This window comes from Petaurus breviceps, unplaced genomic scaffold (genome assembly GCF_028583685.1).
Source record: "Petaurus breviceps papuanus isolate PSGF00001 unplaced genomic scaffold, PetGlider_PUasm1.0 37, whole genome shotgun sequence".
Classification (NCBI taxonomy): Eukaryota; Metazoa; Chordata; class Mammalia; order Diprotodontia; family Petauridae; genus Petaurus; species Petaurus breviceps.
Window position 1 is genome coordinate 44,836,241 of NW_027186296.1, and position 22,421 is coordinate 44,858,661.

At 38.8% G+C, this 22,421-nt stretch overlaps 1 protein-coding gene across 1 annotated transcript in view; it reads left to right on the plus strand.

Moving 5' to 3' along the window:
* ANXA2 (annexin A2) overlaps positions 1-22,421 on the plus strand; it is a 56,152-nt gene that overhangs the window by 12,483 nt on the left and 21,248 nt on the right. Inside the window, exons 2-3 of the mRNA XM_069098396.1 lie at positions 39-97; positions 7,913-8,012. Of these exons, the coding sequence (XP_068954497.1) occupies positions 50-97; positions 7,913-8,012 (148 nt within the window). The 5' untranslated portion in view covers positions 39-49. The remainder of the gene's footprint in view (positions 1-38; positions 98-7,912; positions 8,013-22,421) is intronic.

The window sequence follows — 22,421 nt, forward strand, 5'->3', positions numbered from 1 at the left end:
TCTCTATAAACTTGTGTGCTTCTTTTTTATTCCCTCAGCTTCTTTCAAGATGTCTACAGTTCACGAAATTTTGTGCAAGCTCAATTTGGAGGGTGATGTAAGTATTTCATGCCAACCTTGTATTCTGAAAGTGATTCTTTCGAATCTTTGTACTTCTTGTTTTTTCTATTTAATCTTCTAGGTGGCACAGTGGGTATAGTGCTGGAACTGGCGTCAGAAAGACCTGAGTTCAAATCTAGCCTTAGATACTTCATAGTTATGTGACCCTAGGCAAATCACTTAACCTCTGTTTGCCTCAATTTCCTCAGGTATAAAGTGGAAATAATAATACTGGCTACCTCCCAGGGTTGTTGAGTGAATTAAAGGGGGTAATATTTGTAGAGGGTTTAGCACAGTGCCTGTCACATAGTAAGCACTTAATAAATGCTTTTTTTCCTTCCTTCCTCCCTCTCCCAATTCATGAATCTTTATTAGGTGTTCTTAACTTGATGAGTGCACTCATTTTTAAAAAAAATATTTTGATAACTTTTCATATAATTGGCTTCCTTTGTAAGCCTGTGTATTTTATTTTATACTTTTAAAAACATTCTTCTGAGACGGGATCCATCGGCTCTACTAGAACACCAGAGAGTTCCGTAATACAACAAAGATTAAAAACTCCATTTCTAGAGGAGCTTAAAGGTTGAAATTCAGGTAGATTCTTTGGCTTCCCTTTCCCACCATTAATTTTGCCATTGTCAATACTGCAAAACCAAAAGCATTTTAAGTAATGAACTTTTCCAGGTCTTGCATCAAAATTGGAAAGACTAGCAAAATAATACTGCTGTGACCCTTCTTGAAGGACTGTGCGTCTTTTGGCCAAGAACCAGCCTAATTAAGATGAAAGAAGCCCATCACTGCAGGATGAAGAATTTTATGTCTATAGCAGCTCTTAAAGACCAAGTGCTAGGTCATACGAGAGTTGTAAATATAGGTCAGGGGCAAAATTTCAGATCTTCAAAGTATATCCTTAAAGCAAGTACTGTTAACAGTTAGGAGGAATAATCACAGTTAACATGTGATTTTGTTGTTATTTAGTCATTTCAGTCATGTCCAGCTCTTTATGACCCCATATGGGGTTTTCCTGGCAGAGCTACTGGAGTGGTTTCCTATTTGCCTCTCCAACTCATTTTACAGATGAGGAAATGGAGGCAAACAGTGCTTAGTGACTTGCCCAGGGTCACTCGGCTAGTAAGTGTCTGAGGCCAGAATTGAGCTCAGGAAGTTGAGTCTTCCTGACTCCAGGCTCAGCCACTATGTTATCTGGCTGCCTTCAATACATGATAAATATTAAAAATAGGGTGATTCTCATTCACATGCACAGACTGAGGCCCAGATATTGGTCCTTGCTCTAATAGGAAGGTAAAAGACGATTGAGATTGTACTTGAACATTAGGATCTAATGAGATGTACCCAGCTTGTTCCTGAATGTTATGGTCTAAGGAGAACTTTAATAACAACTCAGCACTATTAATGGTGATGTGGTTTATAACTATATCCTGTCTTGCACTTAAAAATACATTTTCACTGAAATGATAATAGATAAAAAAGACCACACAGATGCAATTGACAATAATTTTGATAAATATTGCAATAGAGCCAGTGGATACATAATGAATATTAAAAGTTACAGTATAAAAATATTAGAGGAGAGAGGAAGTAGGTACATTTCATAACTATGGTTAGGGGGAGAATTTTTAGCCAAACAAGTGAGAGTGGTTATCATAAATAACAGGTTTAGCCACAAAAAACCCTATAAAAAGCTTTTTGTACAAACAAAAATCAATGCATACAGGATAAGAAGAGAAAATATTAAGTGGCAAAAAAGTTTTTGTATCAAATATTGCTGATAAAGTCTGATGTACAAGATATATGAGAAATCAACTTCCGTATATATGACCAAGAGCCATTCTCCAACAAATAAGTGGTCATAGCATATAAACAATTTTCAAAAAAAAGAATTACATACTACCACTCACCATATGAAAACATACCCTGAATGACTAGTAATAGAAATGAAAATTAAAACAACACTGAGATTTTACTTTTTACCTATAAATTGGCAAAAATGACCAAAAACTGAAACAGTGATCGAAGGAACAGTGGAAAGTCAGACACATTAATACGCACTGTTCTTGGGCGATTGTAAATTGATCCAAACTTTGGAGAAAATAATTTGGAATTATCTAAGAAAAATGACTAAACTGTTTGACCTTTGATTCAGTAATCTTACTAGTAGTTATATAGCCAAAGGATAACAAACAGAAAGATCCTACATACAATAAAATATTCAAAGTTGCATTTTTTGTGGATGTGAAGAACTGGAGAAAATGGATCCCTATGGCTTGTGGAATGGCTGAACGATTTAGAATATATGAGAATATTATTGTTCAGGAACAAATGAAGAATTCAGAGGATCATGGGGAAAATTTGTATGAACTGATATGTTGTTAGATAAGCAGTTAAATAATAACAATACACATAAGGATCACAACAGAGTTAATTAAAGGACCACTGAAAGGATACTGGATTCTGAGGAAATGAAAAACCAATTACGGCCCCAGAGGATACTAATTGTAGAGAAGTGGAGAATTAGTGGGACAGAATGTCTCTTACGTTACAAGAGATTGGTCACAGTTTTGGGTGGTTTTCCTTAACTGTCTTTCTTTATTGTAAGAGAGCCTTCAATGGAAGAAGAATTGGCTCCAGAAATAATTGTTATATAAAGACAAAAGACATTAAAACATATTTTTAAAAAAATTGAGCAGAGCACTTTATACTTTCATTTGGCTACTTTAAATAAAGGTTATTTGGTATTGGTTAGGCTTAATGTTTGTTACAGATTGTCTGGTGTATTCAGACGTTTATTTATTTGTTTGTTTTGATAAACTGGACATGTTCTTCCCTACCTTCCCCTAGCACATACCTTCTTGAAAGCAATTAAGCAGAATCATATTTAAAAAAAAAAAAGGTACTGCGGGTGGTGAGGTGGTGCAGTGAATAGAGCACTGGTCCTGGAGTCAAGAGGACCTGAGTTCAAATCTGGCCTCAGACACGTAACACTTACTACACATGTGACCTTGGGCAAGTCACTTAACCCCAATTTCCCTGCCTTCCCTCTTCCAGAAAGCAAAAAAAAAAAAAGAAAAAAAAAGGACTCATTTTCTACTTTACTTAGTCTTCCACAATTTAACAGAAGGGAAAGATATGTACTTGAACTTAATTTTTTAGCAACATTGTTTTGTTGCACTTGACCTTTTGATGTTATTCATTTACATTGCTGCTCTTATAGTATACATTGTTCTTTTGATTCTGCTTCCTTCCTTCCCATCTCTTACAACAGACCTTGAGGTAATGGACTCAGGATGCAGAATGACCTATGTATTCTCAGATGTGGCCAGCGTGCAGATCTGGCTTTCTGGATTTATGTGTATTTGTTAAAAAGGATGGGCTCCTTCTTCTAAGAATAACAACAACAAAAAAGAGCACCAGTGAAACTTATAAAAAGTACACAGAAGAAAATGAAAAGGTTACATCAAGGGATGTAGAAATATGTAGCAGTTTTGTGACTACCTTGTTAAATCTAACATTAGATGTTCTTTAAAAAAAAAACGGACTGCAGCTGACGAATGTTCATGACATCATCTGCAAGCCTCCTGTATCTTGTTTATGTTGTAGACTGAAAAGTTTGAGTAGGTTGATGATTAAGTTCCCGATAAAAGAAAAGCCAAATAACCCTTGCCAGCTTTCACTGAATTCTTCCTATTTGTCGTTCTATATGTCACAGTGATATTTGGCTACTTTAATGTGTTCAGCTATCACCCCAGTCATTGCCCATGTGGTTTGTTTCCAGCTGTTTGCAATCACAAATCATGCTTTTAGGATTGTGTCTATCTGGGTCTTTTTTTGTTGTTGTAATCATTAATCTTCTTGGGATACAAATGCAATAGCGGGATCTCTGAGTCAAAGGACATGAACACTTCAGTACTTTTTTTTATGATTGATTTCAGGTTGTTTTCTAGATGAATTGGATATTTGTTTTGTTTTAAAGAAATAGTCCTCAGTCTCTTTGTAGTAATTTATGGGTACTTGCTGCACCCTGCCCTGCCCAGCCTTGGGTTTTTGGAGTCTGCTTTTACTGATACAATCACCTTTACCATAATCTTGCCCAACTAGATGAGAGTTGGTACCTGATTTCAAAAGCTGATAATTCATACACACAGATGTGTGTATATACATATATATGTACGCATACATATATACACACAACCCACGTTTACATATATCTACATATATCCATGCACCTGTATGTATACACATATGCCTTGCCCACATGCCTTATCTCTTCTCCCTTCTCTACTTGTCTCATCCCTTTCTATGAATGAATACCTCAAATTAGAGTCATGGACTTAGAAATGAAAAGGACCTTAGGAGTCATTAGAAGCTGAGGCCCAGAGAGATTAGAACGACATGTCCAAAGTTACTCAGGAAAGTAAACGGCGGAGATTTTAATCCAGGCCCTCTGACTACAAAATCAGTGAAACTTCTAGGGAAGAGAAGTCTCATGTTCTTGTTTCACTCACAGTTTGATTTACCAGAAGTCACAAGCTGTAGCTTGTGTGGGAGATCACAGCTCCAGATACATGTCCAGAGGTCAAAGAATGTGCATTTCTGTCCAACTATTTAGTATGGAATTGATTTAAAGGCAGTGTAGTGGTAGCAGAAAGAACTCTGTTCTGCAACTAGGAGACCTAGGTTTGAATCCTGTTGCTAGTGGTCAGTAGTCATGTGACCCATCATTTCACCTTTAAAGCCTCAGTTTTCTCTTATGTAAAATGGCAGTAATCCTGGCATTCTGCTGACCTCTTAGGATTGTTACTATGAAGAAATTGCTTTGCACGCCTTAAAATGCTAAACAAATGTGAACTCTTTCTTGCCAGGATTGTTAAAAATATGCATTTCTTATAGGTTTTCAATTCATTCATTATGATTTGTGATACATTCCTTGATGAGGAAATCCACACGTTTATGATGAGGTATTTTGATGTGTGTGTTAATGTACTCAGAGGCTCATAGATTAGAGCTAAGTGGGACTTCGGAGGTCATCTGTTCCAATCCCCTTATTTTACTGATGAAAGTAGAGGAGTGGAGTGATTTCCCCCCACTGGGTAAGGAGCTGGGCAAGGATGGGCGCCTAAGAACGTTACCCTCCAGACACAGTACGCTTCCCACTGCCCTAGGCTTCCTCCTGGCAGGTGTATCTCTTGTATGTGGAGGACAAAATGGAAAATAAAGCAGTCAATTGGAAACTTTAAGCAAAAACAAAGATAATTTCCCTCCCCCCCCAAAAAAAAAACTAACACAAATGTAAGTCCCTCCCTCTGCCTCTGACGTTTTATAGACAGTTGCCTTTGTCCTTTTCTTCTTGTTTGAGTATAGAGACTGTATTTTGACAAAACCTTTTCCACTTACTGTTATTTTTGGAAAAGAACATGCAGAATCTGGAAAAATAAGCCCTGTGAGATACAACCCAACTCTAGATCCTGATTGTCTTTGCAAATATAAATAAGTGATGGTTTTGGTAACATCTAGGAAAAAAATTCCCATTAACATCCTGGTCTTCTTCTGTGCAGCAAACATGGTGGAGGAAAGACTTTAATACTTCAGGGATCCAGGATTTTGTGGGAGTTGGTACTCCTTTCACTGACATGGATTGAAACATTTCCATGACTTACTCGGTATTCTTAGAGAGTTAATGAGGCTGAAAAATTTACCATCCTAGTAATCAGCCTCTTTGAACTTAACTCAGCTAAATGAAAAGACATGGAGTGCCTCACTAGGTCTGTGCTTAAAGCCTTTCCAGTTTGGTAGGGTCCACTACAGCTAGTACTCAGCTGGCATTAAATGCAAGACCCAGGGTGACCTCCTACACCATAATGAGGCATAAACAGTAGGATTTTAGTGGAGGTGCTAAGGAAGTACAGGCTTCAAAATAGCCCTTATTCTTTGACTTGGGATAAATACTTTAATTTCCACCAAATGAGGAATATATCAAATGTCCCTTACTGGAACATCAAAGCTCTAAAAATCCAGTGGTTAGTACCTTGGCAATTCATTTGTGATTTTCAAGAGTTATAATTGTGTCTTAATAATTGTTATCTGGCCTCAAAATATACACACACATATGTGTATATATATATATGTGTGTGTGTGTGTGTGTGTATACACATATTCTTGCTGAGATCAAAATATCCTTTTCTGGGAATTGAGAAGCAACAGGTGTAATTGATAAAGAGCTGGCTTTGAAGCTAGGAAGTTCTGAGTTCAAGGAGATCTACTTCTGACACATATGGCTGGGTGACCCAGAGCAAGTCATTTAACTTCTTGGTGCTCAGGGCAATTCTCCAGGATGATAAGTTGCAGAGAAGGTTTCCTCCCCGAGAGTTCTTCATTCTCATGAGACTATAAGTCTAGTCACTATCTCTGTCCATCTTGGTGAGCATGAAAAATGGTATCTCATCTCGATATTATATGGGGATAATTTCCTACTGATAACCAAGTGGTGTAGGTGGGTTGGTAATGTCAGCTATGTAGACAGAGAATGAAATCAGAGCCCTTAGATCTCCCGATTCTCTCCACAAATGGGGCAAAGGCAGCATTACCACATTATGAGTAATCACTGTGGAATTTGCTCACTGGGGGAAGTAGGGGTGGGGATAGTTGAAGTGAAATAGGAAAGGATTGACCATTCCTATCTCCTCAAAGTGTACTGTGCTGGTTTTTCACTTGTTCAGAAGTGGTAAAGGTTAATTCAGGATCTCAAAAGAGAATAGGCCATCTTCATTCCTCTGACCTCAAGCTAGGGTGGGGGTGGGATGATGGAGAGAGAAAGAGGATATGGATGTACTTCAGGAAAAAAAAAGACTACCAGGCATTTTAAACAGTGGGATAGGAAAAGTATAAAAGAAAAAGGCAATAGGAAAAGCTGAGTGCTATCCAGAGAAGGCAGAGAGGAGTCTAGAGTAAGCAGGAAGAGGAAAAAAAAATTGGCAAGGACCGGTGGTAAGGCATAAAGAGGATGTGGATGGTATTGCTGCATACCTCGATGCCACACTGGTGGCCCAAGCCACTCTTTGTCTTTGAGGAATGCACTTGTACTCAGTTGTCTAGATGACCAGAGATAAACTACTTAGGATTGTTGCATTTTCCTTTACAATTATGATCTCAGTGATAGAGATCCAGCTTCAATTCATGGTGCCTGCCTTAGGTTATTGATCTCAGGAAGAACTTTTGATCTGTTCAGTGATGTTCAGGTTACCTTTTTTCCCTTCACTGTTTTTCACAGTTCTTATTAACAGTTTGAATTGTTTTGAGTTTTCATTTCTTCATCCCCTCTACTTTACAAAGTTTCCCTAGAACAATAAAAAAATTAATTTTCAAAATTATATATTTCTCATACTTAGTAACTCTTTTGAAGAATAAAGTTCTAGTGTCATTGAATAACAGGCTAAACCTACTTATTTTTATTTTAGTTGACTATTGACTTTTTAACATGCGTTTGGTGGCTGTTTTGAGAGTGTGTTTGGCATAGTAGATACTAGCAGATTAGTTCTGGAGTCATGGGAACCAGAGTTCAAGGCCTGCCTCTGATACATACTGCTTTTGTGACCTTGGGCAAGTCACTTAAAACTTTTCATGCCCCAGACAATTCTTTGAGGCTTTAAGTTACAGAAGAACATCTGATCTGTTCCAGGAAGCAAGTCCCTATACCAGGAATTCCTCACATAGGTTAAAATCACAAGTCTGGATAAAAAGACTTTTTAATTGTTCATGATGACAGATTTCTAATTTTTAATTTTTTTTTAAATCCCAGCATTCTACACCTGCAAGTGCATATGGCTCCGTCAAGGCTTATAACAACTTTGACGCCGAGAGGGATGCTATAAATATTGAGGCAGCCATCAAGACCAAAGGTAAGATATATTTCCATTCCCTTGTCAGATCCCATATCTAATCATAGCTGCCTTTGAATTGCAGTCACTTTTGTATTTACATTTAGTAGAAACAGTTCATTGCCTTTTCCCCCTTTACTTTTTAGAAAAAAGGGGGATGAAGGACTGAAAAATGGCATCCTGGTAGAATAGAGAGTATGGGCTTGTTGATGGATTGGGACACCAGTGTAGATAATTTGAAGAGAGCTATCACCAGAACTTGGGCTGTGACATAAATGAGGAATTAAAAAAAAAATGTATCAGCTTGTTAGGCAACCTATGGGAACATTTGAGAGAGGGTAAGGGAAGAGAATGGGTAATGATCTGCATTAGCAGAGAAGTTACTTGCACAGAGGAAATCATGGATCCTAGAAGGACCCTAGATTCCTGGAAGTATGAAACCCTTACCTCTTGTGAATCTAATCTCATTTCTATGAGAGGAAGCAGAGCATAATGGATAAGACACTTGAATCAGGAGAACCTGGGTTCAAATTTTACCTTAGACATTTGCTAGTTTTGTGACCCTGAGCAAGTTATTTAACTTTTCTGTGCCTCAGTTTTATGGAGGAATTGGACATAATGACCTGTAAGGTCATTTCTGGCTCCAAATTACAAATCTCCTTTGAACAAGCATTATTTTTATATTGTTGATTTATAAAACATTTAAGATTGCATATGAAAATTTGTAGCAAAATCAAGTAAGGAATGCCTGGAAAATCTTTCCTCTTGTGTATGTTCTTTGGTGATTTAATGATGGAAAAATCCAGGCGGATTTTAGCTTGAATGAAGGAAACCAGTAATGTCATTCATTTGCCTTTGGGCCCTAAACCAGGAAGAGCTGTCAGGAGATTTCCTAGAGATCCAGGATTATTAAGAGATGACCACGAGGCCTGTAAACCTTCTTTTTGAAATAAAACTAAATATTAACAGATGATTTACAAGTATTTCTACTGGTGCCTGCCACAGTCCTTGATAATTAGGAAAGGAAATGTTTCAACATCATATGAAACTTTTGTGAAACGAAGCATGTGTCTTTGGCATTCCCCCAAGTTTTCTGATTCCTAAAAAATCCTCCCCCTGTTGTGAAACGTGGATTGATATTAATAACCCTTCTTGCGGCTCTCCCTTTTGAGGTTTCATTGTGCTTTAGCTGTTACTCAGACAAGAAAAGTAGTCGTTATTCAGGATCATTGCTGCAGAGAAGCATTAAAATTGTCTCTTCTAATTAGTTTTAGAAATAACACGTACTTGTAGAGTTCACACAGATCTTACCAAGAGTAAATATATAACACCTGGAGATTTTGGCTAATGAAGGCTTTGGTTTCTTCAAAGATTTTGTGTGATCATAAACTTACATCTTTTCCTTCCAAGCAGTTCCATTCAGTAAACCTTTATTGTGGTACCTCCTTAGTGCAGTGCAGAGAGAGCTAGCCTAGGGTTAGATAGATCTAGTTCAGATCCCTTCTCTGACACATACTTTGGGTGCTCATGACCCAGGGCAAATCACTTAACTAACCTCTTAGTACTCAGGCAACCCTTTAAGAATTATGGAGAAGGTTCCAGCTTGCATCATCTGGAAGTGAGTCCCCTCTATCAATGAAATCCCAGATGTAGTCCCTATTCATAAGTGTTTATTAAACAGTACTGTAGGCCAAGCACGAGACCAGCCACTGGGCATATAAAGGCAAGAATGAAATAGACTCTAGCTTGAAGGAGCTTGTCACTCTACTGGGGGTAAAACTTTGGTAACTGTCCTAGAAATTTCCCAGTTGGTATCATGTTAGTTGGTTTCTGAGATGCTGATATTGGTTTCCTTGGGTCAGTGCCCATCTGAGCACACATCCCTGAGGGAGGGAGCTCTTTAACTTGACCAGGAGTCTCAATTTTCCCAGTCACAGAAGAATCAAGGATGCATTCATTCTCCACTCAGGCTGTAGCTTGCTCATACATTAATTAGGAAGTGTCTTCCTTTCAAGCCCTGTGAAGAATGAGAAAGTACAGTTTTCCATCCCCACAAATGGTCAGGTCTTCAGTCTCAAAATGGTTGAAAGAGTGATGATCACCATAAATGATTTTTCCTTGACTTCATTTGAGGGAGTCTTAACTTTCTGGTAAGGCTCTCCCACCGTATTGTCAGTGGATAAACATTTTTTGAGTGCCTCCTGTGTTCTAGGCATTTTGCCAAGTACTGGGAATCCACATATGAAAAAAAATAAACAACCCTGCCCTCAAGAAACTTATAGTCAAATGGAGGTGGGGGGGGAACAACCCACAAAGGGAAGATGAAAAGTGGGGTGGGAGGTACACAGGAAGTCCATAGGATTGTAGTAGTGGGAAATGAAGAGATGGCTGGTCTCAGCCCCCTCCTTCAGGGGAGCTTTTTCCAGTCTTGAGGGTACGGTGGGTACTGAGAAAGCCTGAGTCATGCAGGGAATCTCTAATCTCTCACTTTCTGTATTATCCCCATAGGCACTGACCCTCTTCTCAAAATGATGTTCTGTTACTCTGTTGATTTGGGGTGAGGGTTGGGGCTTTCTCTGCTTCAGAAAATAATAAATTCATAGGATCGCTAATGAAGTCAAGACCCCTCAAGTTACAGATGAGGAAACATTTCACAAACTGAGAATCAAAGAGGGGAAGTGATTTAGTCAGTATCATCATGCTTGGGAAGTTTTTGAGGCCGGATTCTAACTCTGGTCTTTTTGACTTCGAATCTAGCACTCTCTCCCCTGCATCCCTTTGCTGTCTAAGTGAGCTGCCAAAATGTTTAAATGAGGCTTTAAGTTTTGATTTTTTGATGCTTTAAAACATGGCCCTCTCCCTCACCCCTCACCCCCCACCCCCAATCCTGCTCATGTAAATTTGGGCAGGGCATATGTCCTTAGAAACTGATGAGGAAATTGAACCAGATTCCAGAAGGCTTGTCTCATAACTCTCCTAACGGCTAGTTCTCGTTCTGTGAGAAACAAAGAAAGGGTGTGGCCTGCTTTCCTGAAACTGTACACACCCAGCCCCCTCCCCACCCCCCATCCCCACTCCAGGACCTGGGTGTGCCTGGAGCCCTGTGGTTTGCCAACATGCCATTGTAGAAACATGCTCAGCGTCTAACAGTTAACTCATCCAAAAGACACACAGCTTTCAGTAAGCCTGGAACAAAGCCTCCTTTTATCCCTGCATGGGAAACCTTTTAGTGCATTGGAATGTGAAGATTTCATAAAACCACTCTAGTCAGCACAGAAATTCTCATGGTACCTTTTCTTACCCAGTTGGAATTAATGGGAAATAATCAAAGGTTCTTCCTCATAGAAAGTCTGGATAGCTAGACTCTGGACTAAGAACTTTAGCCTTATTCCAAAGCAGCTCTCGTTCCCTACCTGCTTTTTGTAATCCGAAAGAACCTTCAGCAGTCTAAGCCTAAACTATCTTTTGGTGATGATTGTGAGGACAGCTGAAACTTCTCAAATTCAGCTGCAGGCACTACTTTCTCTTGAAGATTCAGCCACCAGGGCTTTCCACCGCTTCTAGTTAGGGGCTCCAATACTTTGTAGAAAGGAATTGTTTTTAAAACATTAACCTGCAAAATCAGTTTTCCTATAAAATGTTCTGTTCATTCAAGAACATTAAGCATCTACTATATGCTGTTTGAGAAGCAGTCTGGTATAGTGGATAGAGTTGACCTTGGACCTATCTCTGATTGAGTGACTCAATTTCTCAAGCAACTCTGTAAGACTTAGTTTCGGTTTGTTTCAGAGCAGTTGCTAACCTGCCTTGGTAGAGGGAGTTCACAGAATTAAAAATTTAAGAACTGGAAGAAACCTCAGTGGCCATCCATTCTAGTCTATCCGTGAAAGTAATCTCTACTATAATATATGCTCACCAAGTGGTCGTCACAGGGAACTCCTTACTTGGATAGAAACTTAACTCTGGTGCAGAAAGAAGAAAAAAAAAATACAGCCCTACTCTGCAAGGATGGGGAAGATACATAATACATAGTCCCTGCCCTAAAAGATCTTTAACTTGGTAGAAGGGAGAGTATATAGGCACAGAGAGATTATCCTCCAAATTAAATGGATTAAGTGCCTCAGCAGGGCACAAGGTAAGCAGAACACTCCTCTCTTGTAAGATTTATTTCATCCAGAAACCTGAGATGATGTCAGTGACACTCTTATGAAACTCCCTTATGGAAAGTCCCAGGTGCTATAGAAACAAACAAAATGCCTAGAAGAAAGATTTTTTAAGTGTAACATGTTTACAAAGTTAGTGAGACCTGTTTGGAGTCTCATAATAACTTGTTTGTCTTTTTTTTGCCCCCTGTGGGAAATATAGCCAAAGTCTAAAACTAGAATGAACATTTTTGCAAAGTTTCAGATTTTCACGTGATTAAGACTAGAAAATTTTGTTTCCTAAGTTTATGCAATACTCTTTTAAAAAAATAGATTTTATTGATCTTTTATTTTTATACTGCCTAGATTTTACCCTTGTATCTCTCCCAAACATCTGATAATACTTTATCTGTTTTTATATCTTCATTTTTAATATTGTTTTAAATTATATGTAAATACATTTTTATCATTTATTTTTTAAAAGTTTTAAGTTCTAAATTTTTCTTCCTCACCTCTTCTTAAAATGGTAAGCAATTTTATGTAAGTAATATATATGCAATTATGTGAAACATTTCTATATTAGTCATAATATTCTTTAAAAATAAAATTTTATCTCCCAATCACACGTGAAAACAATCCATAATATTCTTAGTTGAGGCAAGCTGGCATAGTTGATAACCAGGAAACTATAGGGTCCAGTCCTGCCTCTGACACATATAGCTTTGTGATCCTGGGTAAAGCACTAACCCTTTCAATGCTCCAATCAATCCTCCAAGACTGTAAGTAACAATAGCTGCTAATTGACCTACCTCTGGTGATGGGAGCTTCAACCCTGGAAATTTCCTACATTGATGAAATATAGATGAACAATAAAGCCCCCAGACTCTTAAAACGCAACACAGCCCAGAGTGGTTTTTTGGTGTTTGTTAAACAGTATTTTTAAATGCAAATCCCAGTTGTCATAAATATTTAACTATGAAGTTTCTTTCCTGTCCTCTCTAAAATCATTAGCTCATCGTCTTAAAAAGCTTTTCAGTTTTTCTTTCCAACACTAGTCTCTCTTCTTTTAACTCGTGCATGCCCTCCTATATAGCCAATTTGAAAAATGATTGGTTTCAAGTCATAACCTTCTTCTGAAAACTTTTTTCCTGTAAGTCTCTCTGGGAACAGATTCTGCGCTTTTACTTGCTTATTCCTCCCCAGCACTGCCCTCCTCCCAATTTTAGGGCACTAGTCTCTTTGGCATGGGGGCATGGTGTACTATCTGGTCTTCTGGTAGCATCCAGCATAATAATAACTGCAGGTTTGCACAGCTCTTTACAAATATGATCTCATTTCATTTGCACAATAATGGAGGTAGATGCTATTATTATTCCCATATTATAGATGAGGAAACTGAGGTACACAGATTAAGTGACTTGCCCAAGGTATGTCTGGAGGTGAATTTGAAAACTCAGGTCTTCTTGACTCCAAGCCCAGAGCTAATCATTCACCTAGCTCCCTCAGGGGGAATCACAACTGGTGGAAGAAGAGATAGCATGATGAGGAGAAGGGAATGCATGACTAATTATATAGCTGGTTAAGATTGTCAAGAGTTGGCACTCCTTTGGCTGGCTCTTGAAGGAATATAAGAATTCCTGAGGGACCAGTGAGGAGGGAGTGTATTCTAGGCCTCAAAGATGCAAGGTTGAGGAATTCCCATTTCAAAGCAGAAGCACTAGGGACCCAAGTGATATCTTCTCAATTCTTTAATAAAAAACTTAGAGGATATCCTTTTCCAGTCAAATAAAAGCTCCTATTCTAAATAACAGGATTGGGTGATTTTTCTTCACCCTCAGAGAGGAAGCTGCTGTGCCAAAGCCAGCTTGTTTTGAGTTGAAAAGCAGCCACATAACATCATACTACCCATTTCTCCTACCCTTTATACAGCCCTGGACTTCTTGACTTCCCTTACCTACTTGGAAGAGTCTGAGATTTGAATAATTGGTACTTAATTAGGAAATAACTGTGGTTGATCCTTTTACCTCTTTAATTGTGGATTGCCTAGAGCCAAACCAAATCTGGAGAATGAATGACTTGGAGCTTGCAGGTGAGACCTAGGTGAGTGAATACACCTGTATTGGTGTTACAGCTGATTGGGCAGCCATAGAAAGATGAACCTGAATCTCAGTGGCCCACTCAGAGAGTTGAAACCCTTTTTTGTAGAAAGGAATTCAGTCTTTGCTATTTGGTTTCCAGTTCCGGGGGCCTAATTTTTTTTTCTTGATGTTTATGGTACTTAAAACAGCTTTATTGGAAAAGCTAGATAGTAATGCATATGTTCTCTCCTTTAGAAAAACTGTACTGCTCCTAGCCTTAATTTATCTACTTAGAAATAGAGTAAAGCCTTGCAGAAGTATTATTATTGTCTAATTAACAAGAGGCTCCTTAGGCTTAAAGCTGTAGGAGTTTCACGGTCTAAATTGGCCTGGGGTTAAATATATACTATGCAGGATACAACACAGCTGTGGATGGTTTACCATATGGGTCGAAAAAACTAGAAAGGAAAGTCAGCTAAATGAGTAAAGGATGAATCTAGACTACACAAAATAGATTGTAATTAGCGGCAACACAACCCCGGAGTTACTTTAAGTGCCAATAAATGAGTACAGCTTTAGTTTCTTTCTGGAATGCTAGGATAATGAGTGGTCCTATTATTGCCAGTTTTGATTTTAGCAGGATTTGTGCTCTCCGGAAAGGATGCAAAAATCAGCCGATGTTCTTTATGAGCATGAGTATAGAATAACTGGGATGAGTTTCTGTGCTTATCTTGTGTTTTTTTTCTTTTTCTTTTTGTGAGTACTTTAAAAATGGAACCAATCAAAGCAATACCCTAAATGACCAAAACTCACTTTTAACCTAAAAGCAGTTATTATGCATATTGTTAGCATAGTATCTGGACATAGAGATATTTCAAATTGAACAGGGTGCCTTGAAATAACTTTATTTTTTAAAAAAATGAATAATAATAATAACTAAGCCAGAAAAAAGACATAACTTGATGTAGGATTATTTCCGATTGATGGTATACCATGGGAAGAGCAGGAACCAACCTGTCTGAAAAAGTTAACCAAGGTTTGATTAGAATGTCAACAAGAAAAATCTCTTTCCGCCCACTGGCTTGAAGCCTAGAGCTTTAACAAGGATAGTCTCCCTCTTAGTTGCTCTGCTAATGGAAGGGAGTGGGTTGGAACCCAGTTGCTGAGAACATGCCCCATTGTATTATGGTTACTTTAGAGTTCTCATCTTATATCGACAGCCAGGAATAAGAGAAGAGAACCATGAATCATGGCCACCTTTTCACTAGGAGTACAGATTTCATGTGTGATTATATTCATTGTCTACGTGACAATTCCGAATGCCAAGGCACTGGGCCAAATATGCTAACATGGATGGGTGAGGGAATCCAAAATGCCTTTTTAGTTGTAGGTCTCAGTTTTAACATCATTCTTTCCTAGACTGCTTGGTAAACTTTTTATCTTTTTTCACATCTGAAACCCTAGTGGTAGCACTTCCCAGGTAAGATGGCCATTATTTGTTGTCCTAGTTGATAGGACTACAAGAAACAGCCTCCCTGCCAACAATTAAGAGACAAATTTGAATCCGGAGGGTGTATGTTGATTCCTCTTTCACCATTTAAAATTTTGATTTCCTCTTAAATCTGGGTCGTAGGTTTATCAGGATGGTAAGTGGTGAATGTACCCTGTTTCTGGTCAGAATCACCTTTGCCATTTTATTTATTTTGATTTATGAGTGAACATCAATTACTGTTTTTTTTTTTAAGCAATTGGGGTTAAGTAACTTGCTTAAGGTTACATGGCCAGGTGTTTCTGGGTGGGTGCTAAGTGTCTGAGCCTGGGATTCGATCTCCAGGTCATCCTGACACTGGAGCTGGTGCTCTTACTTGCTGTGCTACCTGGCTGCCCCTATCAAGTTACTGTTGATGCTTTATGGTCTTCTAGGAGCTCTATTTTAAAAGTATGTTTAGAAATAGCATGGCATTGTGGATAAAGCCTTGGACTGGATGTCAGGAAAGACCCATCTTCAAATCCTGCCTGAGGCATTTCATAGCTTCTGGATCATGGATGGGCAAGTCATTTAGTCTTAGCCTCCTTATCCATAAAACAGAAATAAAGATATCTATAGCATCTACCTTAGGGAACTGTTTAGGGGGTCAAATTAAGTAATATGGGTAAAGCAGAAGCCTTTCAGGCCAAACCACCTCTTGAAGCTCCCCACCCCCCATCCCTGATACTCATCTTCTAAATTTCGCCTTTTTCAACCTGCTTTTTGGGGACTTCCCTGCTTTGTTACTTGTTTGATGTATATTTTCCAAAGTGTCACCTGGCCTGGCTGATCTGATAATTATAGTATATTCTAATGGGAAAAGACTAGATGCCTTCTTTTTCCCTCTCCCAGGTTACAGAAATGTTTTAACAGTTGTCTTTAGGAGATAGTTATCCAACTTTATCTAATCTTCTGAAGTGATTCTGAATGGGAATTTCAGACCAAGTGGTTTGAGAAGATGAGGCCATAGTAGACCAATAAAGATATTATTGGGGATTGGGGCAGATATGGCCTTGCAGTACTCCCTAAATTCATACAATATAGATAATAAACTGCCTAATTTTCAAAAGAATACAACTTATTTTAGTCATAGCAGTCTTCTTTAGAGAAGAGACCTTTTCTCACCCTAAGTTATCAATAAAATTATGAATGTTTCTCATCTCTGCTACTCAGCTGACTTCTTAATTTCTTTGGCGATTGTCACCATATAGCCTCATGCTTTCATTTCCATTAGACATTCTTTCAGTTGTTGTCCAAGAGAAAAAACATCATTCGTCTCATTGCCTCAAATCCCTTCCTGCTGCCAAAGTGAGTTTTCTAAAGTGTAGAATCTAATCATCCCTCTCCCCTACTTAATATACTCCAATGTAGGCCTGTACAACCTGTGGAAGGCAAGCTTATGGCTCTGGGGTGCAGGATTTCCTCTACATACAAAGGATGTTTTCGTGGGCCACCTGAAATCCTTTGGCATGTGGCATGGGGCAGACAGCCATAAACTGCTCCTCAGTCAAAGATTGAGCAGGCCTGTTACTGAGAGGCATAACTAATCCTATCTCTTGACTGGACCTGTGATTTCACTGATATAAGAAACTTTTGGAGGAGAAAAACTCCCTCTACCAATGTTGGTCAGCACCATTTTGGAAGCTTATAGTCTTAAAGTTGCCTAGAGCACTAAAAGATTAAGAGACCTTCCCAGATACATATATATATATATATATATATATATAAATATAAACATCTCTGCTGGTCAGTTAGAGCTTTATACAACCTGGCCCCTCTTTTTCTGTTCAGTCTTTTTGATGGAATCCTGATAAAGCTGCCCCCCGCCCCGATATCCTAATTTCATTATAGGCTCCACTTAGCAATAGGCCCACTGTACCTACCTTCCAATCTCCCACCCCCAGCCAAGGTTCTGACTTCTTTGTGTATGCCTCACTGCTCACTGGAACAACAGGTGTGTCCCTGAACTCTTAGTTCTCACAGAACAGAGGCATGTTCATGATGTCATGATGGGATCCTGGCCACTGTCCCCAGACCTATTCCCCCAGAAACAGGTGTGTTCTTGTATTCAATCACAATCACATCATCCATCTAACCCAAGACAGGACCACAGTACCTAACTATCTTGACTAGAGAGGATCACAACAGCTAGCCAGTTGGAGGGCAGCATGACCAGATGTTTAACCACTGAACCATAGGTGGGACCCCTCCTCCATCACCTAATCCCTTAACAAACCCCTCCTACCTTTTTAATAGTCATGATTTCTGTTATGTAATTGCACCTTTACCCTATAAAAATCCATCTTGCTTTCTCTGAAGTCGCTGGTTCCTCTTAGAATTTAGCCCGCTTCATGAGAGGCGTCAATCTGAATAAATGCCTATACTTGGATTAGAGGTTGTCTGACTCTGAATTCTTTGAGACGGTTCCACCACAACACATCATGAAACCACAACAGTTTTTAGGTGGAAGCTGCACTACAACAGTTTTTGGCATCCCTGGGTTTAAACCGAAACATTCTTACCTATTTCTCCATTTCACAGTTTTTGCCACGATGACTTGCATCTTCTTCACACAGTACCTTCATTTCCCTTACAGTGCCTTGTACTGGCTATCCTGGGTACTCACTTACTCTCCATGAACCTCTGCCTCTTAGAATCCCAGGGGCTTAACTCAAACATATCTCCCTCCTCCCTAGCACCTTCCTTTCCAGAGTTATTTTCTCTCTACTCTGTGTGTGTCTTGTAGTTACCCATGTATGTACATGTCTTTCCCTATAGAATATAAGCACCTCGAGGGGAGGGGCTGTCTTATTTTCTTTGTGTATAGTACATGCCTAATAAATGCTTGCTGATTGATGGATTAAAAGTTGATTTACCCATTTAGTGAATTAGCACATTTTAATTGTAAGAGATATCCTAGGAGAGAAGCAGGGAGCATCACTACCCCCAAAATCTACACATACACCCCCATATATTTTTTGATCACTGCTTACTCATCTTGGTGTAAAGATTATACTTTGCAAATTCCTGATACAGATCAAACTGTAAACCATCACTGTCCTGCTATCTAGATAAAGAGAGATTCTGAGTACAGGATTTTGGCCAGGCTTTTTTTTTGCCTCATAGTATGTGCTGCTCCCCCACCTCCAAGTGCTTCCTGGACTCTTTAGAGAACAGACACGAGATCCATTTTCGTTGTATCGTCAATATATCTCAGGAGATGTGAGTCAGTATCCTGTTCAGAATGTCCTGCTGGTTCTTTGCCACAGAAAATAGACACACATTTTCCATAAAATGCCAGACTAGGATCCAGTTTGGGATTTCCATCCACAAAGCTGAACAGAAAACACCAGCAGGCTAATTTTGTGGGATTGGTATTATGTTGTGGGAAAAAAAAAACAGCCCAAGAATTTAAACTCAAGTTCTTCTTTACTGCTGAAAAAGTCTGAGGCTGGTTAAGAGTGGAGTGGGGTTGGAGAGGCAAGGTGATGACTGAGGGGATTGAGCAAGGCCCTATGTAGGAGGTGCCTCTTGAGGGGTGGAGGTGAAGGGGAGCATTTGGGCACTGCAGAAGTGAGAGACAAAATGTTGTATAAGGGAATCTGATTCCAGGCTTTTGAAACCCTGAAAGATAGTGTTGAGTTAAAAATTGAATGTTTCAGCTTAAAGAGAAAAAAAAACTTTTAAGAACTCCATCTATATTTTGCTTTAAGATGGCAAATAAAACAAAACAAACTAAACTATATATGTATAAAAAAAACAAGAACACTAACTGCAAGAGATTCAAAAATTATATTTGGCTTACAAAATTTACATTGATCTTAATGCCATATCTTTTTGAATATGCCATTACTAAGTCTCTTTCTAGTAAAAGAAGAAAATTCAAGCAGTTGCTTGGAATGTCTGTACTAGGAATTTATGCCCAAGAGAACCAAATGAAAAATGGATTCTAAGTGAATGTGGGTGTATATTCTTAAATTGATTTTATTGGTATCTTTTGTTTTTATATCACCTTAATTTCCAAATATATCCCTCTCTCTCTCTCTTCCTGAGTGACCATCTATTGTAACAAAGAATAAAAAAGATAGAGGAGGAAAAAGTTCAGCAAAACCAACATGTCATTGAAGTCTGACAGTAATGTAGTGTCCTGCACCCTTGCAATCCCTACCTCTGCAAAGAAGGGAGAGAGGGAGAGACATTTTTTTCCACTCTTCTAGGGGATAAGCTCAGTCTTCACAATTATATTCATGGGTTTTTGTTTATTTGTTAGCTTGTTTTCCATTTATATTGTTCTCATTGTGTAGATTGTTTTTCTAATTCTCTTTACTTCACTCTGTATCAATTCATATATCTTCTGATGCTTCTCAAATTCTCCAAATTCATTTTTTTCATATTTTATTACATTCATGTACTATGTTTTTTTCAGTCATTCCCTCATCAATGGGTATCTACCTTGTTTTTAGTTCTTTGCTGCTACAAAAAGCATTGCTCTGAATTTCCAAATGATTGTATATGAAGTCAGCCAGCCATCTTTTGTTTAGCCTCTTTTTCTTCCCCCAATTCTAATAAACTCCGGAAATAACCATGTCATATTGGTACAGCAAGATACTATTCTGACCCTGACTGAAAATTGAAGCAATTCCTTTGGATTGGAACTTGAATTGTTAGGAAATGAAAGTCAAAGTGATTCATAAGGTCAAGTCTTTTTTCTTATCTGAGCCTCATTTTTCTTTTCTATTAAATGGGGACAATAATACACACATGCACTACCTGTTGACACATACTTGTTGGGAAAATTAAAGTGTTGCATCAGTTCATGATTTTATCAATGTGATAACATTCTCCAACGTAGATAGATTCAACCTAGCTATGACCTAGTTAGAGAAGTTGGAGGGAATTGCTTGAAGTATATAGTGGTTAAGTGACTTGCTTGAACAAGTACTGGCTAAGAAATTTCAGAGATTGGATTCGTACTCTCTAAGCCCAGCACTTGGCCTACTCTAACAAGCTGTCCCTTCTCTAGAATCAGCATGTAGTGATAGAAAGAACATTGACTGGAGTTGAAGTTAGATACTTTAAGTTGGAATCTAAAGTCTGTTATATAGATTGTAGCATAATAGATCTACACCTCCAAGGCCACCTAGGAAGGAAGGAAATGAACATTTATTAAGCACCTACTGTATACCAGGCAACATGCTAAGTAAGCACTTTACAAACATATCATTTGATCTAGTCTAACTTACTCATTTGCTGAAGATGAACCAGAAGCACAGACAAATAAAAGGAATTGCTTAAGATCACAAAGATGGCATTAGGGGAAAGATTGAAACCCAGGTTCTCTGACTCCTGACGCAGTGTTTTTTTCCATTGTGCTAATTGATTTAAGTGACCTTGGCCATGTCCCTTACACTTTTTGGAACGTCACATTCTCTACTGTTATATGAGAGTGTTGGACCAGTTGGCCTTTGACATCTCTAAATCTACGTCCTGTATAAAGCCGTATTCTTGTCATTCCAGCTCTACAGTTCGGTAATTTTACACCTACATTTTCTAGTTCCATGCACATTAGGAATTAGATGGTTAGGGACCATGTCTAGGTAGAAGCTCCTCCCAGTATCCACCATTAACTCTGCCCTCACTCAGCACTGTTGACAATGAACATGATCATCTGTAGGAAAAAAAAAAAGTATATTCATTCCATCTTGCATTCTTCAGCTACATCCTGGACTGGAATGATGAGCCACCAGAAGACCCTTACAGCTTCAACCTGTTCTGAACAATTTTCCACAGGAATAAACTGCCTCACAAATTATGGATGGCAAGTGGAAAAGCAGCAGCAGGTCACTGAAGATAAGATGACTATGTTGCACAGGCCGCCATGTGCATATTCGGCTCTTCTTATGAAAGAATGAGTCTCTAAATGAATCAGACTTAGCAGTCTGGTACTCCATTTCTTTTTTTTTTTCATTCCAGTTCAATTTAAAACATGCAGACAATGAACATGCTTGAGAAAAAGCTGATGCAAGGCCAAGTGCCCTGGGAGCTTCTTCTTGCAGAAATAGACTCTATTTAATTGTCTTTGTAATCAGTGACATTAGCATTTAGGTAATGGATCATATTGTTCCTTTGTAAACTGTCCCAGTGTGTCAGAAGCTGCTTCTCAGCAGGCAGTTTGCTTGGTAAATAATTTAAGGGAAATGCATTTAGGTTGTTTCAGGCTATAGTTGTTGCTGATGAACCTTGGATGGTATTTTAGTAGGTTGACCCACTGAGATATTGAATTCTGACCATTGATCAGTAGTGAGAAGCTAGAGGGGAAAAAGTAAGGTCTGGATCAGTCCCCATTTCTGAAAATGGGAAGTGCTTGTTACTTACTATGGACTGCAACTGGGAGAATTAGTTCAGCTGTGAATCCTTCCTTTTAGGCCTCATTGCTCAGCTGGAGAGATTCAGGCAAAGGCTGCCCTTCTTCCCTGACAGACTATTGTAGAAAGTGCAGTCTACAGAAACAGCCTTGAGTAATGGCACTTGGTGACTTTCTCATGTTTGAACTTCCAAAGACCTACCCCTGGCTAGCCATGTGTGTGAACTGCCTGCTTCAACTTCTTGGGTGGTGAGAGGGATGGGGAAGAACTGTATAAGTGAATGTTCTTGACATGTGTAGTCCTCTGGCTGGGTTCAG